General features: G+C 37.8%; 1 protein-coding gene across 2 annotated transcripts in view; it reads right to left on the reverse strand.

The window, feature by feature from the left end:
* The window catches only part of UBE2E3 (ubiquitin conjugating enzyme E2 E3), a 196955-nt gene that overhangs the window by 99943 nt on the left and 74382 nt on the right, over positions 1–22630 (reverse strand). For both annotated transcript variants that reach the window (XM_044669737.1, XR_006505806.1), the window contains exon 3: positions 1983–2115. In XM_044669737.1, the coding sequence (XP_044525672.1) occupies positions 1983–2115 (133 nt within the window). The remainder of the gene's footprint in view (positions 1–1982; positions 2116–22630) is intronic.

Below are 22630 nucleotides of genomic sequence, written 5' to 3' on the forward strand. Positions count from 1 at the left end.
AGAAACGTCCTCAGAAATCATCTTGTCCAACATCCTCATTTTACAGATGAGGAAACTAAAGCTCAAAGTCACACAGGTAATATCAGTCAGGATTCTATCTACTGCTAACTCTTAAGTCCCTTGATTTGGTTTTCGGTGGGTGGTTTAGAGGTGTTGAAATACAAAGTGAAAAAAATCATTTTTTCTACAAAATATTTTTCTTTCTCACTTGTAAAATTTTGTTCAGCAAGAAATTTTTTATTGACCTTTCAACATCAATAACTCAATTTCTACTTAAAGAAACAGAGCTTGTAGAAATAAATGTCAATAATCCAATATTTTCCTAGGCTTATTTTCTTAAGGTCTGGCTTGTCTTATATTGTATGGTACATTAATATTGTACTGCTTTCAAAGGCTGATGGGTAGAAGGATCTAAGCAGTTACCATTTGGGTTTTTGGACAATTAGAGATGTTACTATAGGAACACTAATTCTATTCTAGAAGGTTGAATTTCTCAGGCAGTGTGGTAGGGGCTTGGTAGGGCCCCAGAAAACTTGTGAGCAGTTTTTAGTGGTGCTAATTGTGTTTTCAGATAACAGAAACCCTACTCAAACTTAACTAGAGGCAAAAACAAACTATTCAAAAAATTAAGAACACATGAAATCTCTATACTGATGTTAAAGAGGACAGAAGTATAAGGAATAAATGTTTAAAAGAAATAAATGTCAAGGTACCTGCTTTTATATCACCTCTTAAATAATGCTACTGACCATAATTTAGGATTTTCCACCTAAAATATTAAGCTTACGAATCACAGATCTAAACCAGAAAGGGGTCAGCTAGATGGCTCAGTAGATATAGCATCATGCCTGGAGTCAGGAAGATCTAAGTTTTAAATCTGGCCTCAGACACTATTCATGTGACCCTTTAGCAAGTCACTTAACCCTGTGTGCCTTATTAAGCCCTGTGTGGAAAAGGAAACGGCAAATCATTCCAGCATCTTTCCCAAGAAAACCCCTAAATGAAGTTACAAAGAGTTGGACACAACCGAAGCGAATGAACAAAACAAAGTTGTAAGAGACCTCCTGTTCTCCAAACTTCCTACTATTTGAAGCCTCTCTGCAAGCTTTTACTCGCTGATTTTACCTGTTTTCAGTTTGAAAGTGTTAGAGCTCTATACAGAGGTACAAACTGAACTCCACATGTTTTTCTTTTTTCCTGATAATGGTTCAATGCCATTCCCTCCCCTCTTCTGTTTATTTTCCTCCTAAAATTCATATGGAAATTGATTTCAGGGACAATGAGGTAGTGTGGTGGTTTTTCTATGACAATATTTTGTTTAAACAAGATAAAGAACATGCTTACTGCAGGATAAAACTATGGCTCCCTGCATTTTTTTATTTTTATTTTTTTAAACCCTTAACTTCTATGTATTGGCTCATAGGTAGAAGAGTGGTAAGGGTGGGCAATGGGGGTCGAGTGACTTGCCCAGGGTCACACAGCTGGGAAGTGTCTGAGGCCAGATTTGAACCTAGGACTTCCTGTCTCTAGGCCTGACTCTCAATCCACTGAGCTACCCAGCTGCCCCTCCCTGCATTTTTAAAATGAGTTTTCTCATTATATGTGCTCTCTTCTAACTAAAAGATTTTTGAAGGCAGGGACCATGTCTTATTTATTTTTGTATCTTTCTCAGCACCAGGCAGAATGACTTGATCCTGGTTTGTTGGGTGGATGAATACTTAATGAATAATGCAGTTCTGAGGGATAAATATAGGTTATAAGTGATTTGTCAATTCCTTTGTTTCTGTCAGTCAGGTCTGCTTCTTGGTTCTAACCATTTTTAAGCTTAATAAATGCTACATGCCTAAGTGATTTCTGCAGTTTCTATATTACTCCCTTAAAATTTCATTATATAAAACTCATATTTATCAACTTATTCCAACTATGATATTTTGAAATAACTTTTGTAAAGAGGAGTAGACAAATTCTAAAAGGATCCTTACCTTTGGTGGCTTAAATGGATAATCTGATGAAAATGTGATATCCAGAAAAAACACACCACCTTCATATACAGAACCTGGTGGTCCAAGTATGGTTGATCTCCATTCATAAATGTTATCTCCTTTAGGCCCAGCACTATTAAGAAAAAAAATTATCAGTAAGTAATATTTTAAATGTACTTCAATTTTAGAAAGCTAAAAAAGTATAGATTACTCTAAAAGAAGTAAATTTGTTATTCTCTGATGTCTGTTTCTTAACATTTTATTTCTCAAAATGAATGTAAATGTACAACCACAAAATCCAATCTTTTGTTAAATTTATTTATATTTTGTTCGTGATGTTTGATAGGTCAATACTTTTTGCTAAAGAATATCAGAATTAATACTAATATCACTATTACTCGCATTTTCTTAGCATTCTTTAAATCACTTATTATTTCTATTTTCTCCGCATGGAAATGGGTACATATCATATAGGAAAGCTATATTTGATCTCTGGAATCATGAATCACTTAAAAGCTAAAAGGGACTTTAGAAATTTATTGACAACTTCCTCATCTATTTCAGAGATATGGAAACTGAGGCCCAGAGAGGTAATGCAATCATTTTTAAATCAACTATAGTTGATTTAAAAATAGGTGAAAAGACCACACAGGAGGTAAATGTCAGAGGAGGGTTTAAATCCAGGTCTCTGGCCTCCTGAGCCATAAGTTTTCCATTACACCACACTGCTTCATTATATATTACCTCAGCTATCAAGCTATAATTACTATTATTAGGATGTTAGTATTGCTAATCTGATTATTTTATATATAACAACTAGTTAAGGACTCAAGTGTGGTTTTGCCTTTCCTACCAAAAACTGCACATAGGCTTTACAGTTTCTGTTCAATGGCCATTTTTGCTCACTTTTGAATTCACAGCTGTGTTTGAATCATTAAGGTTGCCAAAAGAAAAATGGCTTGTTACAGTATTATAGCAAGCTGTTGACAAGTATAAGTTCTGCCAGGACTAGTTATGAATATAGTCTCTCTGTCTCTCTGTCTGTCTCTCAATGTTAATTGACTTGGTACACCCTTTCTTCATTGACAATGAAGAAGCAAACTTCATATTAGTTCAGGACATACAACTGTAGTTTTTTAACTGCAAAGATCTCCAAGGAATTATCAAGTCTAAACCACTCATTTTATAGAAGAAGGAATTAAATACAGACACAAAGTATATGCCTAGGGGTCTAACCTGTAATAAATACACTGGGATTTGAACTCAGATATGTATGAAATCCAGCACTCTCTATTAAACATCACAATAGTGGAATCAAATGAACCCTTCTTTGCTTATGAAAATCTGAGCTTATGTCAACAGCAGGGGAAAATCAATGAACAAAATTCAGGAATTAGCATCTGCTTATATTTCCATTATTTGAAATAAGTTATTTTAGGAAGAGAATATCATTATTCTTACATTTTTTTTCTCCTCTCTGCCAAATATAATGTTTCTTGCCAGTCTTAAAAGATTTTTTCTTATTTATTTCTTAAGCTGCTTTTAAATTCCATTTTTATATTCAATACTGATATAATTCATAGGGAAAAAATTGTAAAAGGCAGGTAAAGTGTTTGTCAAAAACAATAACAAACTTGAACTTGGGAGTTTTCAGTGAACAGCTGCTCTTCCTGTTGGTACAGTGACATTATCTGAAACACTAACAGCAGGACAACTAATGTCTTAGTGTAATCCATTTTCTCATTGGCTTGAATACCAATTTGGTAATTTCTCTTTGGTAGGGATCATAAACACCATTCATTTCTAACAGAGGCAACTACCACAAAGAAATTTCAAGCATCAAATTTATTGGAAGCAGCAGTGATGAAAGTAGAAAGACTGAGTTTTTTGTGTCCTTCCCCCCCCAAACCCCCCAATCAAAAGGCCTGGGTTTAAATCCCAAGCAACTTACTAGCTATGCGATCTTGGGCATTACAAAATTTCTGCGGCTCAGTTTTCTCATTTATAAAAAGGGGATAGAGCTGTTTTGGTGGCCAAATGAGATAACAGTGATAAAATACTCTGTAAACCACCAAACTGTGTAGAAAACCAGCTATTATCATTTTCAATTCTTTCTGAAATACAATTCATTTTTCCCGCTCTAGACTTTCTATTCCTACAACTTTCTGGTGTTATGTCAAGCCAAATACAAATGTTATCCACAGACTATTTTTTATCCCTATGAAAACATAAATGCTGAAAAATGGGTAGATACTATAATGTACTATTGATGATATTCTGATTTGACTCAGCCACTCTGCAAAATAATTTGGAACTATGCCCAACATCATTCAACTGTATACCTACGTATCCAGTAGTACTACTAACTAGCTACATACTCCAAAGTGGAAGAGATAGGTAGGAAAATATCTGTAATCACTCTTTTGTAGTAGCAAAATAATTGGACTCCAAGGGGGTGCCCATCTATTAGGAAATAGCTAAACATATTGTTATATGAATGTAATGAAATGTTATGCCATAAGAAATAATGGAATGGTTTGATGAAATGGACCTGGGATGACCTATATATGAAATGATGAATGAAGTGAACATAACCAAGAGAACCACTGATATACAATAACAAAATTATATTAAAAAACAACAACTTTACAAGGCCTTAGAATTCTCTTTAATACGGCAGCCACAATCCAGAGAACCAAAAATACCCTAAAAGAAAGGTGACTGATTCAAAGAATGAGAAACGCATTTTTGGATATGGCCAATAAAGAATCTTCTTTGTTGGACTGTGCATATTTTATTGCAAGGGTTTACCTTTTATTTTGGTTTAATTAAGGATGAGGAAGAGGAAAAGGAAAAAAAGAAAAAGGAACTGCTCATTAAAAAAATTAAATGGGATGAATTGTATAGTAGCAGAATGAGTAAGATATAAAGTCTTTAAATCAGTTAATTCTCTCATATGATAGAATTTTTCATAAGCCAGTAAATGTTCCCACTTTCCTAATATATATAGATGTTTTGAAAGCACAAAAAAAGCACAAAAACTTCCCCACATTAGTTCTACTACCCATGGACTTTGTTTTATTTACATAAATTCTTAGATCTTGAATATCTTAGTGGGTCTTCAAAATGAACACCCCAAAGTAATAAAATCACTTTCTCTTCCTAGGAGTCCAATCCAATCACTATTCAATTTCCTTCATGATTTTCCTGCCACCCACTAAGGTTGGGTTATCCTCCCAAGGCTCTGAATTAGGTCCTCTCTTAACCCTTTTCCTTTTTGAAACCAAGATTTCAATTATTATCTTTATGTAGAAAAGTCAGAAATCAATAGAGTTGACCTAATGGCTATTGGGACTTCTAAGTCCCTTCTTACAACCTCCTCTTCTAGTTTTCATCATTTCTGTTTTTCTTTATCCTTCTAGTCAAATTGGTTCTTGAGCTTGGAATCATGATATTCCTCTTTCTCAACCTCTGCATTCAATCAGTTGTCCCTTTTTGATCATTCTGCTTCCATATTAACTGTCCCATGTCCTCTTCTCTCCACTCAGCCTCTTCACCCTAGTCCTTCAGCATCACTCTGGCTTCCTTTGAGTTCCAGCTAAAATCTCACCTTGTTCAGGAAGCTATTGCCAATCCCTCTGAATTTCATAGTGCTGCCCTTTTTATATCCTGTAGAGAGTTAGCTTGTATACGCACACAGCTGTTTGTATGCTGTTTCCCCCATTAGCTTGTGACCTTCTCAAGGCCAGGGACTATCTTTTATCTTTTTTGGTATCCACAGTAACACTTAGCACAGTGCCTGACACATAGTAGGTGCTTGCTGAATGACTTCTCTCCCATTTCTAGAATATAAGCATTCCTTACCTCTGCATTCAAAGCATATACTTCTTACCTGAGACTTTTCTTTTCTTATCCTCCCCAACCCCCTTATTAGCACTTTCTGTGAAATTTATTTCTTATACTTTTGAATTTAATTTCTTGCATACAACTATATTCTCCCAGTTGAATGTAAAGCCCTTGAGAACAGGGGCTGTTTGGTTTTTGTTACTGTATTATCAGCACCTAGCAAACTACCTTGCTCCTAGGTGTTAAACAATTTCATTGAAATGGATTTTAAAAAATGAATGCATTACAGAACAAGTAAATGTTTTAAAATCAAAACAGAAAGTCATAGCTTTTGAAATACTTGTAGTCAGTCTCCAACTAAAAATGAATTGTATCACAAAAAGAATATTTAGAAGTCAAACACTGATTTCAGAATTCATTTCCAGACAAAAACAATGTTATAAATGGTTAGGTTATTGAGCCAATCTAAAGAACTCAATTTAACTAGAAACAAAATAAATGCATTTTCTAAGTAATAATGGTTTTTTTTTTTAAAGACCATGGTATACTCAGGGCAAATAGTCTGCTTCCAGATCATTAATAGTGGTAGAATGGAGTCATATCCATTTCTTTACATGTTCACTTAAATGCAAACTGAAGAAGAGAAGAAGTAGGAATGGAGAAACCCAAAGGGAGGACTTAAGAACAAGAAAACTGTCCAAGAGGGAATGTGATGGAAACTCTTTTGAAACTTTTAGAAGAGTCACAGTGCTGCCCCTCACTGAGGGAAATTGTAGTATGAATGAGAAATCAGAAGACCTAGGTTCTAGTTCCTGCTCTGCCATTAACTTGGGCAAGTCCCTTCTCTTAAATTTAGGCCATCAGTTTCTTGAAACAGAAAATGAGGGGGTAAACCACAGATATCTCCCAATTCTAACTTTGAGAGATTTCTATAAAAGTCAAATTGTTGTTGGCAAAGAGGGAAAGGGGAGGGGGGGTTAGAGAGAGAGACAGTCATATAAGGAAGCACCATAGCCCATCACACTGCAGTGGTGAAAGTACTGTGCCTGGGGTGAGAGAACCCGAGTTCAAAATCCTAGCTATCTCCTCCTTCCTACCTTGTAAACTTAGACAAGTCACTTAAATCTCTCCAGGTCTTATTTTCTTCATCTATAAAATGGGAGGCAGAGACTAGACAGATAGCTATTTTCTGAGGTCCTTTACACCTCCAAATACATAATTCTATGATTCTTACAGCTATGGTGATGGAGAGAGGAATGAGACTGGAATGGAAGAAAAGTTACAAATGCTAAGGTGGCAAATAAAGCAGCAGGATCAGTATACATGGGAGAGTTAGGAAAGATGAGACTATCCTCAAGTCCTTACCCAGACAAATTTATGTGTAAATAAGTAACCAAGAAATGTCAATATAGGATTTAAGTAACTAGAAATGACAGCTAACATCAAGGGAAGGGACAAAACAATTATCTATCTAAAAACATAGCAGTTGGGTGCCATTATTTGTATGGATAGACATCTCCGGGACACCTTCGTAGTCTCTCAATTTTTAAGAAATGTACTTAAGAACTAACAACAGCTGGGGGGCAGCTAAGTAGCTCAGTGAATTGAGAGCCAGACCTAGAAATAGGAGGTTCTGAGTTCAAATTTGGTCTTAGATAATTCCTAGCTGTGTGACCCTAGGCAAGTCATTTGATGCCCATTGCCTAGTCCTTACCACTCTTCTGCCTTGGAACCAATAAGAAGTATTGATTTTAAGATGGAAGGTAAGGGGTTAAAAAAACCCCCACTAAAACAGCTGGATAGAAATTTTTAAAAAAGTTATGTTATTGTTTAAGCACTACATTCATTTTCTTACATTGATGTGGTTATGTCACCTTTTCCTAAAAAGGTGGGTAAGATTCAATCTGATTAATGAAACAACCAACTGAAACAAAAGATTTTTAGTACTATAAGTCAGTCACAATTAGGTCAGGCTACAGGACTCTGTCTTTGCCAAACTGTAGGGAAACCCATAGGTGATCCAGAAGAATGAGCACCAACTAAAATAAATTTAGTGTCTAGGTAGTTTCTATTCAAAATGGTTTTTAGATTTAACACTTGACAACAATACACTAGCAAAAATTAAATTCAACTAAAATATTTACTTTAATCAATAAATACTTAGTAAATGTCTATTCTATTCAAGGCACCATTCTAAGTACTGGAGTTACAGAGACAAAAAGTTAAGAGTCCAAGGAAATTTTACATAACCAAGCTAATCTCCTAACCTAAGTTTCATTTAATATTATTGTGACAATTGCCTTCAGAAGGATATTTCACTTAAAAATATGTTTGATAATGATAATAACTAATATTTCTTTAGCATCTACTATGTACTAGGCACTTTGCTAAGAGCTGTACAATTTTTAACTTGTTGATCCTCACAACAATCCTGGGAGGTAGGTGCTATTCTTGCCCCATTTTATAGATGATGAAACTGAGGAAACAGAGTTCAAATGACTTGCCCAGGGTCACCAAGCTAGTAAATATCTGAGGCCTGATTTGAACTCAAGTTCTTCCTTACTCTATGATCTGAATAGTGTGACACCACAAGGTGGCCCAATAATATCCTAGAGCACAAACACACAGAGAAAGGGGTTCACAAGCGGCTTTTTAAATGTATTATTTCATTTGATCTTCACGACAATTTTGTAAGATGGGTGCTGTTATCCCCATTTGAAAGATGAGAGAAAAAGAAAGTCTGAGAGAAGTTGACTGACTTGCCTAGGGGGTCACCCAATAAGTGCTGATTGAGATCCAATTCAAACTTAGATCTTTCCTAATACAAATTGAGTTTACTCTGCATTGTGCCACTCCTTACCCTAAGAATCCCAAAATTCTCTAGAGAATAACCCATGTATCCTCCTGGTCACCATCCTTTTCATTTTTTGTACAAAAGTTATATATATAGCTCTGACTCCTTTCCTATGGATATTTGAGATTTAAATATCTTAGGTAGAATTTCTACTGCCCAAAAACTTAGAAGGAATTCATATAGTGAAGACATTTAGCTCCAGCTTTTGGTGAAACTTATGTCTGAGATACGATCCAAACCCAGATCTTCTTGACTCCAAGTCCAACACTTTTTCCACCAAAAAAATTAGTTGCTCGTTCTAAGTTTGTAGCATGGATTATAATAACTATATCCAGAATTTTTTCCCATTAATAAGCTGTGGATTTTCACAACTGAAGTTTATCTTTTAAACAGCCACTGTAGTAGATGACCAAAAATGTATTATTTTACAACTCATAATAAATGGTTAACTGATAAAAATCAAAAGAGAACTTAACACCTAGGACCACAATGTCTCCTCTCCTATCAACCAGGAACCTCCTCAAGGATAAGAAGAATTAATGAGTGGGAGAAAAGAGTGTGAAAGGAACATTTTGTAAGGAGGCCAGGGAAAGGACTTTTAAGATATGACTTATTCCCTGACTCGGATTAAGATTTAAGACAGAACATACTCCAAACCATTAACCTTTTGACAAGTTTATCAGTAAGGGTATCTTCAGGGCTACAAAATGGTATGACTCATGTAAAAAATTTTTCAGGGAAAAAAAACAGGCAAATAAAAAATTATATTAATTTCAGGCACCAAAACACAAAAACAGCTAAAATAAACAACAAGAATTCCTAAGGTAAAAGGGCTTTGATCACATAAGATGGCTAGAACTTTATCAAGACTGACTATTATGAAAGTAAAAATTCCACTATACTTGTTTTCTCTAGCATTTTCATTAATATACATATTTCTACATTGGCATAAAAAAGATGCTATTCCTGAAAAGACTGATGGTCAAAAAATAAAAAAGAGCAATTCCTAACGTGGAAACCATCCCCGCCTACATCCCATTCACAATTTAACCTGTAATTTATAATTTTAGACAAGTGACTGGGGGCACTGAAGTTAAAAGATATATATATGCCCATGATTACATGATGTTATTCTGCCTTTCTGTAATTTGTTTGAAGACTACACACAACGCATTGCTAACAAAATATTAAAATTACTACAAATTAAAGTACCAGTTGAAACCTTAAAAAGGATACTGTGATCTTTCTGAACACATTTTGTTATTCAGTAATGTATGATTCCCCATGACCTCACTGGGGGTTTTCTTGACAGATACTGGACAGGTTTGCCATTTCCTTCTCCAGTTCATTTTACAGATGAGGAAATTGTGGCAAACAGAGTTAAATGACTTGCTCAGGATCATGCAAGTACCTAGTACCTGAATTCAGATTCCAGGTTCGGCACCCCAAATACATTGCACCTACCTGCCCTTCTAACACACTTCCCAGAGGAAAATAATCTGTTTTGTTTGATGTAGATAGTAGATCCCATCACTCACCCTACAAATCTTAGAACCATAGTGGTCTTCTGTGGTTTAATAATTATTATACACACAGATCCCTGCCTAAGAAGCACGTAAACTGACTCATTTAGTTATTTTGTCTACTCCTCCAAATAGTCTACTCCTGCAAATTCTATCTAAATATACATTATTTTTCATGCTTTTTTGATCCAAGAATCAGGTCTTTAGAATAATTACTTTATAACTTGTGTTTTGTCTATCTTAGGGCATATTATGACATTCACTGAAATGCAGCCAAGCCTATTGTATAAATGCATAACAGTGTGTACACAGTTGAAAGCAATTCTGGCCTAGAAATTCTTAACTGCAAACTTCAGTTTCAGAAATACAGGTGGAAATAACATTATCTGACACAAGCTGACATGATAAAGAGCATCCAAGTACATAATAAGTAGCCCAACTAGGAAGAAGGAGCCAGCCAAAGGAAGTAGAGAAGAGCAGGAGTAAGGCCAAATTTCAAGTCCAGCCAGCTAAGGGACCAATCTCTTAGGGCTCTCAATGCTCCAGGGAACTCTCTAACCACAGTACAAAGAAAGTACATCAAAGAGTAAATCTGCATAGGGAGGGGATTTCCACTTCAACAGTCTCCCACACAGGCAGAAAAAAACCTATTACCCTTCACCAAAAGGACTAGTATGCATTTCCCTAGGATTAAGGTACAAGTCTTTCAAAAGGAGAAAGAGCTAAAACAATAAAACAATTTTGTGACCTACCCTGGGGACATATCTCATTAGCCAATATCATGGCTCTTCCGTACTCTAAACAAAGGATCTTTCCTGTGATTTGAAAACCAAGAAATAGAAAGGACACCAAGTATTAGGACTCTGAAAAAATTTTAGTTGTATCCAACCTGGACTTGTGTGCCAACTCTGCAGTAAGAACGAAAGAACGAATGAATCAAAAAAGCATTTATCAAATACTTCATCTGTATCAGAAGAGCTAAAACACCTTGATTTATACACCTGGAATGTTTCTGGAAAGTGTATAAAATGAATTTTTACAATTCAAATATGGCAATTTAACATGTAAAGGGATAATATTATGATGGACCTCTATGAAAAAAAAAAAGAATCCTTCTATAAAATATATAAGTAATTGCTAATGCTTTATAAATTCAGATTTTTATATCCTAGCTGTCCCCTTGGAATAGGTTTTTAAATGCAAACAACTAAAGTGAAAACTTGACTGATTTGGAGAATATATTTAGTTGGGGGGGAGGGGCGTGAGCACATCCTAATTTTTCCCTTTCCTCTCCTTTTTCCATTTGAATTTCAATGCTAGACAGTAATTTATCGTTTTATCGAAAGTTGTGGGCATCAAGAAAAAAGGCAAAGGCAAGAGATACAGAGGCAGGCCTGGACTAGGGGGAAACTGGGTTTAAATCTGGCCTTAGACATGTCCTAGCAGTGTGAGCCTGGGCAAGTCACTTAACTCCAACTGACTAGCTCTTAGAGCTCAGCTCTTCTGGAACTGATACTTAGCCCTGATTCTAAGATCAAAGGCAAGGGTTAAAAAGAAAAAAGACAAAGAATTTGGTCAGAATTTGAACTCTGCTGCATGATGTGTCACTCCCCACTCCCCGCCCCCCATGATGGTCTATGGGTTTCCTTCTCTGGATTTTAGTTTTCTTATCTGCAAACTAAGGATAAAATAGATGATTTCAAAGATAATCACTCTTCTTTTTGCTCTCAAGAGTTCCTACCAACAGCAGCATTTTTCTTTTTGAGCACCTATGGAGTACAGGGTGCTTTGTTAGGTCTCTTTAGTAACTCAGCTTAGAAATGGAGTTCATCTCCAGGGACGAATTTATACAAAAAGTAAGCCCAATAATAACAATAAATTTCTCAAACTTGACACTCATCTCACTGCTGTTGAACTGGCTATCCTCCCTGTTTGGAATGGTCTATTTCCCCTTTCCATTTCCCAGGCTTCCTTCAAAATTCAATTCAGATTCCCCCCTTCCGGAGGAAGCCTTTATTCATATTACTTCATTTTCTGTATATTATCTTCTGTATACATAGTGATTTACTATGGTGTTGTCACCCTCATTAGAAGTTCACACTCTTTGATAGAAGGGATTGCTTTTTGTTTTCTTCTATATCTCTGGTACTTAGCACAATAAGTGATTAATAAAGACTAGATTCACTGGCATTTGCAAAATGCCTAAAGGTTTATACAAGTATTTTATATATTTTATATTGGATTTTATTATATTTGTTAATAAATCCATAATGCATTACTTATTTATTTGGTTCTGAATTTTGGAGTTATAGGAAATGGATTCAAATAACGGCTCTTCCATTTGATACCTATGTGATACCCCACACAAATGTGAGGGTTGGACTAGGTGACCTAAAGTCTCTTCTGTCTCTAAACCTATGTCACTTCTATCACAGACCCTATAAGATAGTCATATTTTTATACTCATTTTATAGATGAGGAAACTGTAGCTTATAGCATAGTCCTTCAGTCAGTCAATAAACATTTATTAAATACCTGCTATGCTCTGGGACACTGGGTTAAAGCATTATAGACATAAGAAAGCCAAAAAGTCACTTGTCCATCAGACACACAACTAATAAATAGCAAAAATAGAATTTGAAACCAGTCTTCCTGAGTCTAAGTCAACAATAGGTCTGCTAAAATGTTAATTGGATTAATAAAATTCTATGCTCACACACAAAGCATCTTACAACAACAACAACAACAACAACAACAACAACAACAACAACAACAACAACAACAACAACAACAACAACAACAACAACAACAACAGCCCACTGCCAGGGCATGGGCTGTTTTCAGGAATTCTGGAATGGGACCTTGGACATCTACTTTGCTTTCTTGTTATTTCCCTATGGTTAAGTTATATAGTCATTTAAAATTCAAGACAGATACTCTACCCAAGGACTTTAAATCCTTCTGACAGGGTTACTAGATTGGTTGATCAAGGGATTGTCATAAAAATATTTAAACTTGGATTTCAGCAAGGCATCTGACAAAGCCTCTCCTGATACTGCTGTGGACAAGATGGAGAGATGAGAGTTAGATGGCAGTAAAAACATATGCATTTAAGAACTGGTTGAATGCTTTCAAGAGTGGTCACTAAGAGATTTATGTCAAATTTGGAGGGAAGAATCTAATTCAGTACCTCAGAAGTCTGTCCATGGTGCTATTTTTGTATAACTTACTTGGATGAAGCAACAGAAGCATGTTTCTTATCATTGTAGGTAAATATCTACCTAACTCAAAGGTGTCAAAATTCAGAACAACTCCTAGGCATAGGCAAAAAATCAGATTAAAATGTAGTTGGGGAAATGTTTAACAAAATAATAAAAATACAATACAACTTAATTAATGTTAATTTATGGTTTTCAAAGACAATATAGAAACAAGGATCTATTTCAATCTGATACCAAAATAGCTAACATCTTAAATGCCAGAAACAGGATTCTAAAAAGAGATTTACCTCCCCCCCCAATCCACAAATGCACATATTTCCCAATTGGCAGGGCTTCTGCCACTCTTTAGTCATTGGCCATTTGACATCAAACCTGCCCACTTCCCTCTCTATATACATACTTTCTTACTTTCTCTCTCCCTCCCAACCCAGTTTTTGTCTTTTGTTCCCATGTTACCCTATATGCCATCCCTTTCTCAGTCTGTCAGGCTTCGCTGCCTTCTAAGGTGTCAATGAGGCAATTGGGAAAACTCATTGTACTAATTGTACAATTAGGTTTGCTGTATTAATGTATAAAATTGTATGAGAACCTTGGTCTCTTCCCTCCTATTTCAGGATCAGTAGTGCCTTCCTGAGACAATAATAATAATTTGGACTTCCTGCTGTATTTATTAACTTTTACAACTAACGTAATGAAGATGTATCTTCTGTGTGTGCGTACTCCCTCCCCCCCAATATGGGAACATTTTTGTATGTGTGGACAGCTTTGACATGTAGACAACTACCAGCCTCTTCAGAGGTACATTTACCCCAATCCTATCTCCTGACTTGCCTTTTTTCTCCTCCCTTGAAGAATCCTTGTGGTGCTAACATTTTACAATTCTTTGAAATAGGAAGGCACAAAAGACCATAGCTTGAGAGCTGGAATGGATCTTAGATATCAGTTAGGTTTTTTGTTGTTGTTGTTATGGGCTCCTTTAGCAGTGTGGTTAAGCCTACAGACCTCTTTCAGAATATTTTAAATGCATAAAATAAAACAGTATCAAAGGAAACCAGTTATAATGAAATAAAGTTCTCAAAATTTATAACAAAAATACAAGTTAAAAGATCCCAGAGAGAGATCTGATCTAATCAAATCCTCTCATTCTGTAAATAAGGAAACTAAAGTCCCTGAAAGATCAACTGGCCTAAGAATCCTTAAAACCTAAGGATACCAGTGGCAGATGAATTAATTTCCAGGTTCTAAGTCCAAATCCATCTCTCTCTGCATAGAATCACAATTGCTGGGCCTACTATATAATAAACCTTATAACCATGATATTATCATTTCCATAAACTTTCTGTCAGTTGCTACCTCTTTTCATATAACCTCAGCTGTATGATGAATGTCTCTGCCACAAAATGGCACTGCATTCCCAGCTCTAAACTCCTGTGTCTGTTGAATTGAAGTACATACTTTACTGTGAAAACTACTCTTCAGTTTATATAATATTGGCCCTACCTTGTTAGATAGATGATTTTAAAGGTAAGATGTTAAAAGTATCTCAATATGATCACCCCAAAATTTAAAACTACAAATGGTATCCTGGGGGATGTTCTTGATGACATATTTTGGCAAAATAGTTGAAAATGGAATAGGTAGAAATAATGAACTAGTTCTTAGTGTGGTTGAATACCTCTCATGAGATCAGAATGCTCCTCTGATCTCCTCAACTGACCAATGAGTACTTATTAATAATTTACAGGGTGCTGGGTATTGGGATTTAAAGGTAAAAAATTACAGTCCCTGACCTTAAAGATCTTACAATCTATTGGGGGGGAATCACCTGTACAAGAAGATAACTTTCAGAGAAGGGAAGGAGGAACTGGAAACTAGAACCTAAAAGGATAAAGAAAGATGTCATGCACTGTGAATTAAATGTTTGTTGTTATTGAGCCTGACTGACTTGATGGCTCTGTACAAAACAAAGCTTGGACTAAGATCAGAAATCTTTTTACTTATTGCCCAATGCTCTTTCCTAAAACTCTCTCTTATTGCTCTATTTAGATCCTGGTTATGACTCAGAAAAGACAGCAAGTAAAAAGGTATTAGCTATAGGTGTGAGTGTTTGACAAAACTTTATTTGGATTTATAGTAATGGGAATCCTTATGCCAGACAGTTACCATAAGAGATGAGCAAGGTGAACAGGCAGGTTGTTACAACCATCTTTTCTGACACCTTGTAGTCCTTTCTAAGCATTGGTGTTGAGTTATGTTGATCATCTATGAAAAATTTTCAGTTCTAAAGCTTAAACTATTGTGCTCCTTATGTAGATAAATAAAGGCTCAAGAGCTGTCTGTTTTGACACTCTTTATGAGCCTTAAATCTACTTTAAAAAGAAAAGAAATCGGTTGAATCTTTGAAGCATGACTTCATTGCAGAGAAAAGGAAACGTGCAGGAGCACTAGTAGGGAGGGGGAATCTAAGTATTTACTTTAAAAAACTTTTTTTTTAAGTCCAAGATCTTAATTTTCTTTTTTTCCCTTTTTTTCCCCTTAAAACCCTTAACTTCTATGTATTGGCTCCTAGGTGGAAGAGTGGTAAGGGTGGGCAATGGGGGTCAAGTGACTTGCCCAGGGTCACACAGCTGGGAAGTGTCTGAGGTCATATTTGAACCTAGGACCTCCCGTCTCTGGGCCTGGCTCTCAATCCACTGAGCTACCCAGCTGCCTCCCTAGATCTTAATTTTCTTAAGGCTGAAAGAAGGAATTTTTTTTTATAACCAGTTCAAATCTTTCTAGTCAATTTTACAATATGAAAGTAAAGAAGAGGAATTGGGTAAATCCGAACACGGCTTTGTTAACTACTGTTATGAGTTATGAACTGTTCTAGAACTCCAGTAATGTAAAGGTGATTTCAACTGTCCTCCCTATCATATGCCTAAAAGTTCTATGAGTTTTCTCTACCTTAAATCAACATCACCCTCAACCTTCTGTTAACTACAAAGTCTCTTAAATATATTGTTGTCTTAGAGAAAATTTTAAAATAATAAAATGGTATCTATTTTACAAGATAAAATACACATATCTTACCCAGGATATATTCCTTTCAGATTTGTTTCTTTTCTTCCTCAGAGATTTCTCATGGTCCAAGGGAGCAGTGGTATGGTATAAAGCATGCTCAACTTTGAAGTCTCAGGACCAGATTTCAAGTCTTAGCCCTGGTTCAACCTCCCCAGGCCTCAGTTTCCTCATTTGTAAGATGAAAAGTTGAACTAAAAGGCCCCTAAATTCCTTTCCAGCTCATGTGCTATGATCCCATCATCTTACTTGAATAAAATTTGAAGAAAAATCACAAGTTTATTTAATGAGGGAATTATAATATTTCCAAATGAAAAATATTTGTATTGTATATTAAGGTCATCAATAGGATCACAGTTGTACAGATTTAATGCTGCATGAGACCTTAGGGCAGTGATGGACAACCTTTTGAGCTTGGTGTGTCAAAATTCGCCAAAAACCCGAGCATAACTCAGGTGGTGTGCCACTTCAAGAAAAAACCCATCATTTCAGCATGTGGCCTCATACTTCTCTGTATGCAGCCGTGTGTCATCAAAAATGGCTATGCATGACACACATGTCATAAGTTTACCATCAGGGCCTTAGGGGTTAATTCAGGAAACTTGCAGAGAGATAAAGTGATCAACCAAGGTTAAAATTCAGGTAGCCAGTGTTAGAGCCAGAAATCAAATCCAGGTTCTAATACCCCATGTCCAAACAGTATTCTTTTATGAACTACAGTTCTCTTCAAAATCAGCAACTTTCTTGAAACCAAAGGTATTCTTTCCCTTTAAAGCACCAACTATTTATTTTTATTTTTACAAGTTTAATGGCAATCCTAAACACATCACATCTTTTCCTGTGATCCAGAAGAAAGTATAAGGAACATGATTTTGATAATTCAGGATCATTACAATGAACATTAACTATCATATTGGGCTATGTAGTATAGGGATAATCTCAGGAGCTACAATGGCGCCTAGAGCTGGTTTTCCCCAGGCTAATGAGCCTGTATGTTCAAAATTTTGTCTGCCTTTAAATTTAAAAACAAAACAACAAAAAAATAGTTTTTGCTTCTTTTCTCCTTTTCACCTGCCATACCTCATATCAAAAGAGCAATCTTTAATAACCCATACCTTCTAATTTGTGCTTTTCACATATAAAGTGACCAGGAAACTAGATAGACAAGTTTGTTAGAATGCTAAAGGGCAAATCTGAGTGGGGACCTGAAGAAGTCTCAAGCAATTACAGGCATGATGGGTTTTGGTACAAGGACTTTCTCCTATTTATTCCTCAGAGGTCTTTTTAACTTACTTTCAGAGAGGTATACTAAAGACATGCTTTCAGGAAAATATAAGGAAAGATCAAGAAGGCATTTGTGTACTAAGATATGCTTATTTTGGGGTACTATTTCTAGGGCTGCCTCATTTCCGATCTGCTGCTCTGTTTGGTTCTAGTTTACATTTTCTTTTAAATACTCTTTATAGAGGGCAGCTGGGTGGGGCAGTGGATTGAGAGCCAGGTCTAGAGACAGGAGGTCCTAGGTTCAAATTTGGCCTCAGATTTGAACTAGCTGTGTGACCCTGGGCAAGTCACTTCACCCCCATTGCCTACCACTCTTCTGCCCCGGAGCCAATACACAGTAAGGGTTTTTAAAACAAATACCTTTTATATACAACAATAAATGCCGATGTATTTTATTTGAAAACAGTTAAGTATACATCATACTGTTTTAACTCTATAGCATAAGCAGAGGTAGGTCCTTTACATAGTTCTCTTAGTTCCTGCTTTAATTTTAAGGGACTTTTGGAGCTACCTTTTCATATTTTGAATGGCAGAAATGAAAGCAAGCCCAAGGTGCTAAAAGCTGGCAGTAAATGGCAAAGGTGGAACTGGCACTTCAGTTTCCCAATTGAGAAGTTATTTGTCATTCTCCAAGAGGGTATGTTCCAAAGTCCATTTCTAAGTATTCTGGAAATAGAAATACATTTTTTAAAGGCACAGAGTTATATATGTTGATTAATTTCTCATCCTAGACTATGGAAATTTGTAATTTGACAGAAGACATTAGGAATAACAGCTGGGCACATGTGGCTGTGGGGATTTCCAACGAGCGCCTCTTCTCAACATGTAGGAAAGTGGGACTCCCAAAGTTAGAATGGGGTGGGGATGTATTAAAGGCTAAGGGAAAGGAGCTGTAGGAGGTGGGGCCTTGGCCAAATGACAGCCAGACAGATGCTGTCAGCTCCCAGTGACTCCCTTTCCTTTCTCCTTGGGCCCAGGGATCTGGCTGGTCTGCTGCTTACAATTCCACATCTACCACCAGCTCACAACAGAACTGAATACCGTGGAGCCTCTCACAGCTTCTGTCCTTGAATCAATGGCACAGCCCTTTTGAGTTTTTCCAAAATGGTTTCATGCATTTTAAGGGCTACTAAATCCAATAATCCCATTCTCTCTTCCCTCATATACTTCAGCACATGTCCATCCCCCTCTCACCTACCATACATCTTCCATCTCATTCCTTTACTTGTAGCTAAATTGATAGTTGAGGTGCCCTCTCCCTAATATTAGCATCCTTGTGTATTTGAGAAGTTTTTCTCCCAAGTAGAAGCATACCCCTTTCTCCAGAATCTAGGTTAACATTCATATGTAGAATCTCAAAGGAAAGCAGTAAGTTCCTTTTTCAAAGAACCTTTGTCCTCTCACTCCAAAAGGCATCTTGAGGCCATTTTCCAGATAAAAGCCAAAAAAACTCAACTTAAAGATAGAACCCCTAGGGGATACTTAGGACCATAGTCAGGATTGTTCTGCATACCTTTGCAATTTTAATTTCTCCACCATCCACCCACCCCCATCCTTTTCCTCCTAAACCAGCAAAAAACTATTCCTCCCACTTTACCTCTACCTCCAAATTAGGCCTTCCTCTTTGTAAATAGAACATAATGTAGGCATAGGGAGGAATAGTTTTGAACTACTGTTCAAATGAATTCATATGAATTTCATATGAACTCTATGTCTTCCATTCCAAATCATTTGACAAATTTATTATCTATTACAAATCTCAGAGATCCCAAAAGATAGATCTGTGAGCAGAGAGGTAACAGAGAACAACCTGCTTCTCACCACACTGCTACCAATAGAACCCCTGGCATAATTCAGAGATGGGACTAAATGTATAAAAGAGGAAACTGGGATGGCATCTTGGAAACTCCTGCCCTGTTCCTCCCCCATCCAGAACTCAGGGTTATCTGATTCAGACTTGGAGATTTGCGGAATATCTCTCCCCACTATTGGAAATAAAGAATATCAATCAAATATTTAAAAGCAAAAAAAAAAAAATAGTTTCTGACTCAACTATATCAAGGGAAACAATGTATATCCAAAATAAATACAATTTCATTTTGTGGGGTGGGTCACTAGCCATTGTGGGGATGAGGAAAGGCCCCCATGTAGGAGTCAGTCAATGAGCTTTACTGTGTCAGGGAAGCTGGGTGGCTGGCTCAGTGGATTGAGAGTCAGACCTAGAGATGAGAGGTTTAAATTTGACTGCAGATGCTTTCTAGCTATGTGACCCTGAGCAAGTCACTTACCCCAACTGCCTAGTTCCCACTGCTTTTCTGCCTTGGAACCAATATACAGTATTGATTCTAAGACAGAAAGAAAGACAAAAAATAGTCCCAGAGTCTCAGAGTTCCCAATGGAATGCAGACAAATAGGCTCTACATAGGATGAACAGGAAATGTTATTTGGAAAACAGGCTTAGAATGAGGAAGGCCCTGTGCAAGCACCAATGGCAGCACCCATGACACCTTGGTTCCTGCAGGAAGTGGATTTAAGGGAGGCAGAGTTGCACAAGGCAGCTGTCAGTCTCTCCCCTCCCCATCAATGGCTAGTGACCAGACCAGAGTGGGGAATGGCTGACACCCCAGCCAATGGCCTGGGCTGCCTCTTCATGTCTGACCAACCTCAAAGCGCCCCATAGTGACTGTGCGAGACACCTTCGTGGCCACTGGCACAGAGCGTCCTCGCCTGGGGATGGCCACTGCGGGGGCTACAATTTCTCAGAGCCACAAAAGGTGGGCACCAAAGGCGCTGGCCCTCCTGAACACCCTCCAACCCAGAAGACAGGCTCTTGCGGGTCTGGAAGGAAACCGGGGAGGACAGGAAAAGGGAGAGGTGGGAGCTTCTTGTTGGAGGAGAGGCTGTAAAGTAGAGGAGGGAGATCCGGTGAGGAAGGTTTCTGAAGGCCAACCAGAAGGTTCTTCTATTTGCTCCTAGATCTGCCAAGGAAATGGGGCCTTTGGTGAGCAAGCTGTCCAGCGCTGAGGAGCTCGTGCTGAGGCACACAGACTGGAAGCTGAAAGGCTGCTCCTGAGGAATGTCCAGGGGCTCAGTATGGCCCCCAAGGGGTGTGTGAAGGGAGTCATGTGTGAAAAGCTCGGGAAGAAAGACTAGAACCACAGGGAGAAGCTCTAAGGGCTGAAGAGAGAAAGAAACCCAAACTGGGTCCTGTGATGGGGGACAGCGCTGTGATCATCAGTCAATCCATAGCATCAAGAACCTGACAACGGAATGGGAGAGATAGGTCAGGGATTCAGGAGAGAGAGGAAACAATTCGCAGAGGGAAGGTCCCAGCATGAAGAGGGACCTAATGGGAGCTGGGGAAGCCAGCAAGCAGGGCTGAAGGGGGCAAGCATTGCAGGCCTGGGGGACACAGCCAAAGAAAATGCCAGAAGCTGAGCCAGAATGGCTTGTCTCTACATCCACAAGGAAATGATACAAGGGGTCTGAGGACCAGGAGCTGGAGAGTACCCTGTAAGTAGCCTGAAGGCCACAGGATGCCACTGGCTTTACTGGGGGAAGAAAAGGGAAACAGGGCTAGGGTTGGACCTAACCCTGAGGAAAATCGCCTAAGTGGAATGGAGGATGGACTGCCATGGGGAAGGCCTCAAGGCAGGCAGACACCACAGCAGGCTGTTTCAGTGGTGGAGATGCCAGGTGATAAAGGGCCTCATCATAGGGGCAGTGATGTCAGGGAGGAAGGGATTCTATGTAGGAGAGACAGAGAGAGATGGTGGGGGGTGGGAAGGTGTTCCCAAGTGACTTCTAGATTGTAAGCCAATGGGGCTGCTGCCCTCTGCAAAAGGAAAGATTCAAGGTAGACCAGGAAAGATAAAAGCACTTGGGCAACATTTTGAAAAGGAGAAAGGCTTTTGCAATAGTCCAGGTGAGAGTGACGGGGGCTTTAACTATGGTAGTAGCTGTGTTCGTAGACTTAATGAAAACTGGCAAATGACTGGATATGAGTGATGAAGAAAAAGGCTGAGGGGGGAGCTGGATAGCTTAGGAGACTGAAAGTTATAACCAGAGAGGGGAGGACCTGGGTTCAAATTTGACCTCAGACACTTCTTGGCTGTGTGATCCTGGGGAACCCCCATCGACTATCTTTTGCCTTAGAACCAATACACAAGATGGAAGGTAAGGATTTTTTTTTTTTTAAGAAAAGAGGAGTCAGATAAGGAGAACCTTGAGGTTATGGTTTCATAAAAATCCTGAGAGAGTTTCAGAAAGAGAGGGTGATTGCTACAGAGAGGTAAAGAAAGGTGAGGAATGGCAATCCCTTATGTTTTGTTCCTGGGCTCTCTTCTTTTATCTTCCTAGAATACAGTGCTTTACCTCCCTTCCCCCCAAAAAATCATTTGTAGAAATGTTTGCTTACCAAATGCTAGACTATGAATAGGAGAGATTGATCCTTCTCATTTTAAGAAGAAAATTCTATGAACTTAAGAACTGCACTAATTTAAATTCTGTATATTACAGCTCCATTGCCAACTCGTGACTCTGCCCCTACTGGATTCTTTGTCTTTGACCTTGTGGTACTTCCCCATCACCTAGCATAGAGCTCTGTATACAGCAATTGCCTAATACTGATGTGTATATAGTTCTATTTATATATATATATATATATATATATATATTTTTTTTTTTTAAACCCTTGTACTTCGGTGTATTGTCTCATAGGTGGAAGAGTGGTAAGGGTGGGCAATGGGGGTCAAGTGACTTGCCCAGGGTCACACAGCTGGAAGTGGCTGAGGCAGGGTTTGAACCTAGGACCTCCTGTCTCTAGGCCTGACTCTCACTCCACTGAGCTACCCAGCTGCC

This window comes from Gracilinanus agilis, chromosome 3, assembly GCF_016433145.1.
Source record: "Gracilinanus agilis isolate LMUSP501 chromosome 3, AgileGrace, whole genome shotgun sequence".
NCBI classification, from domain to species: domain Eukaryota; kingdom Metazoa; phylum Chordata; class Mammalia; order Didelphimorphia; family Didelphidae; genus Gracilinanus; species Gracilinanus agilis.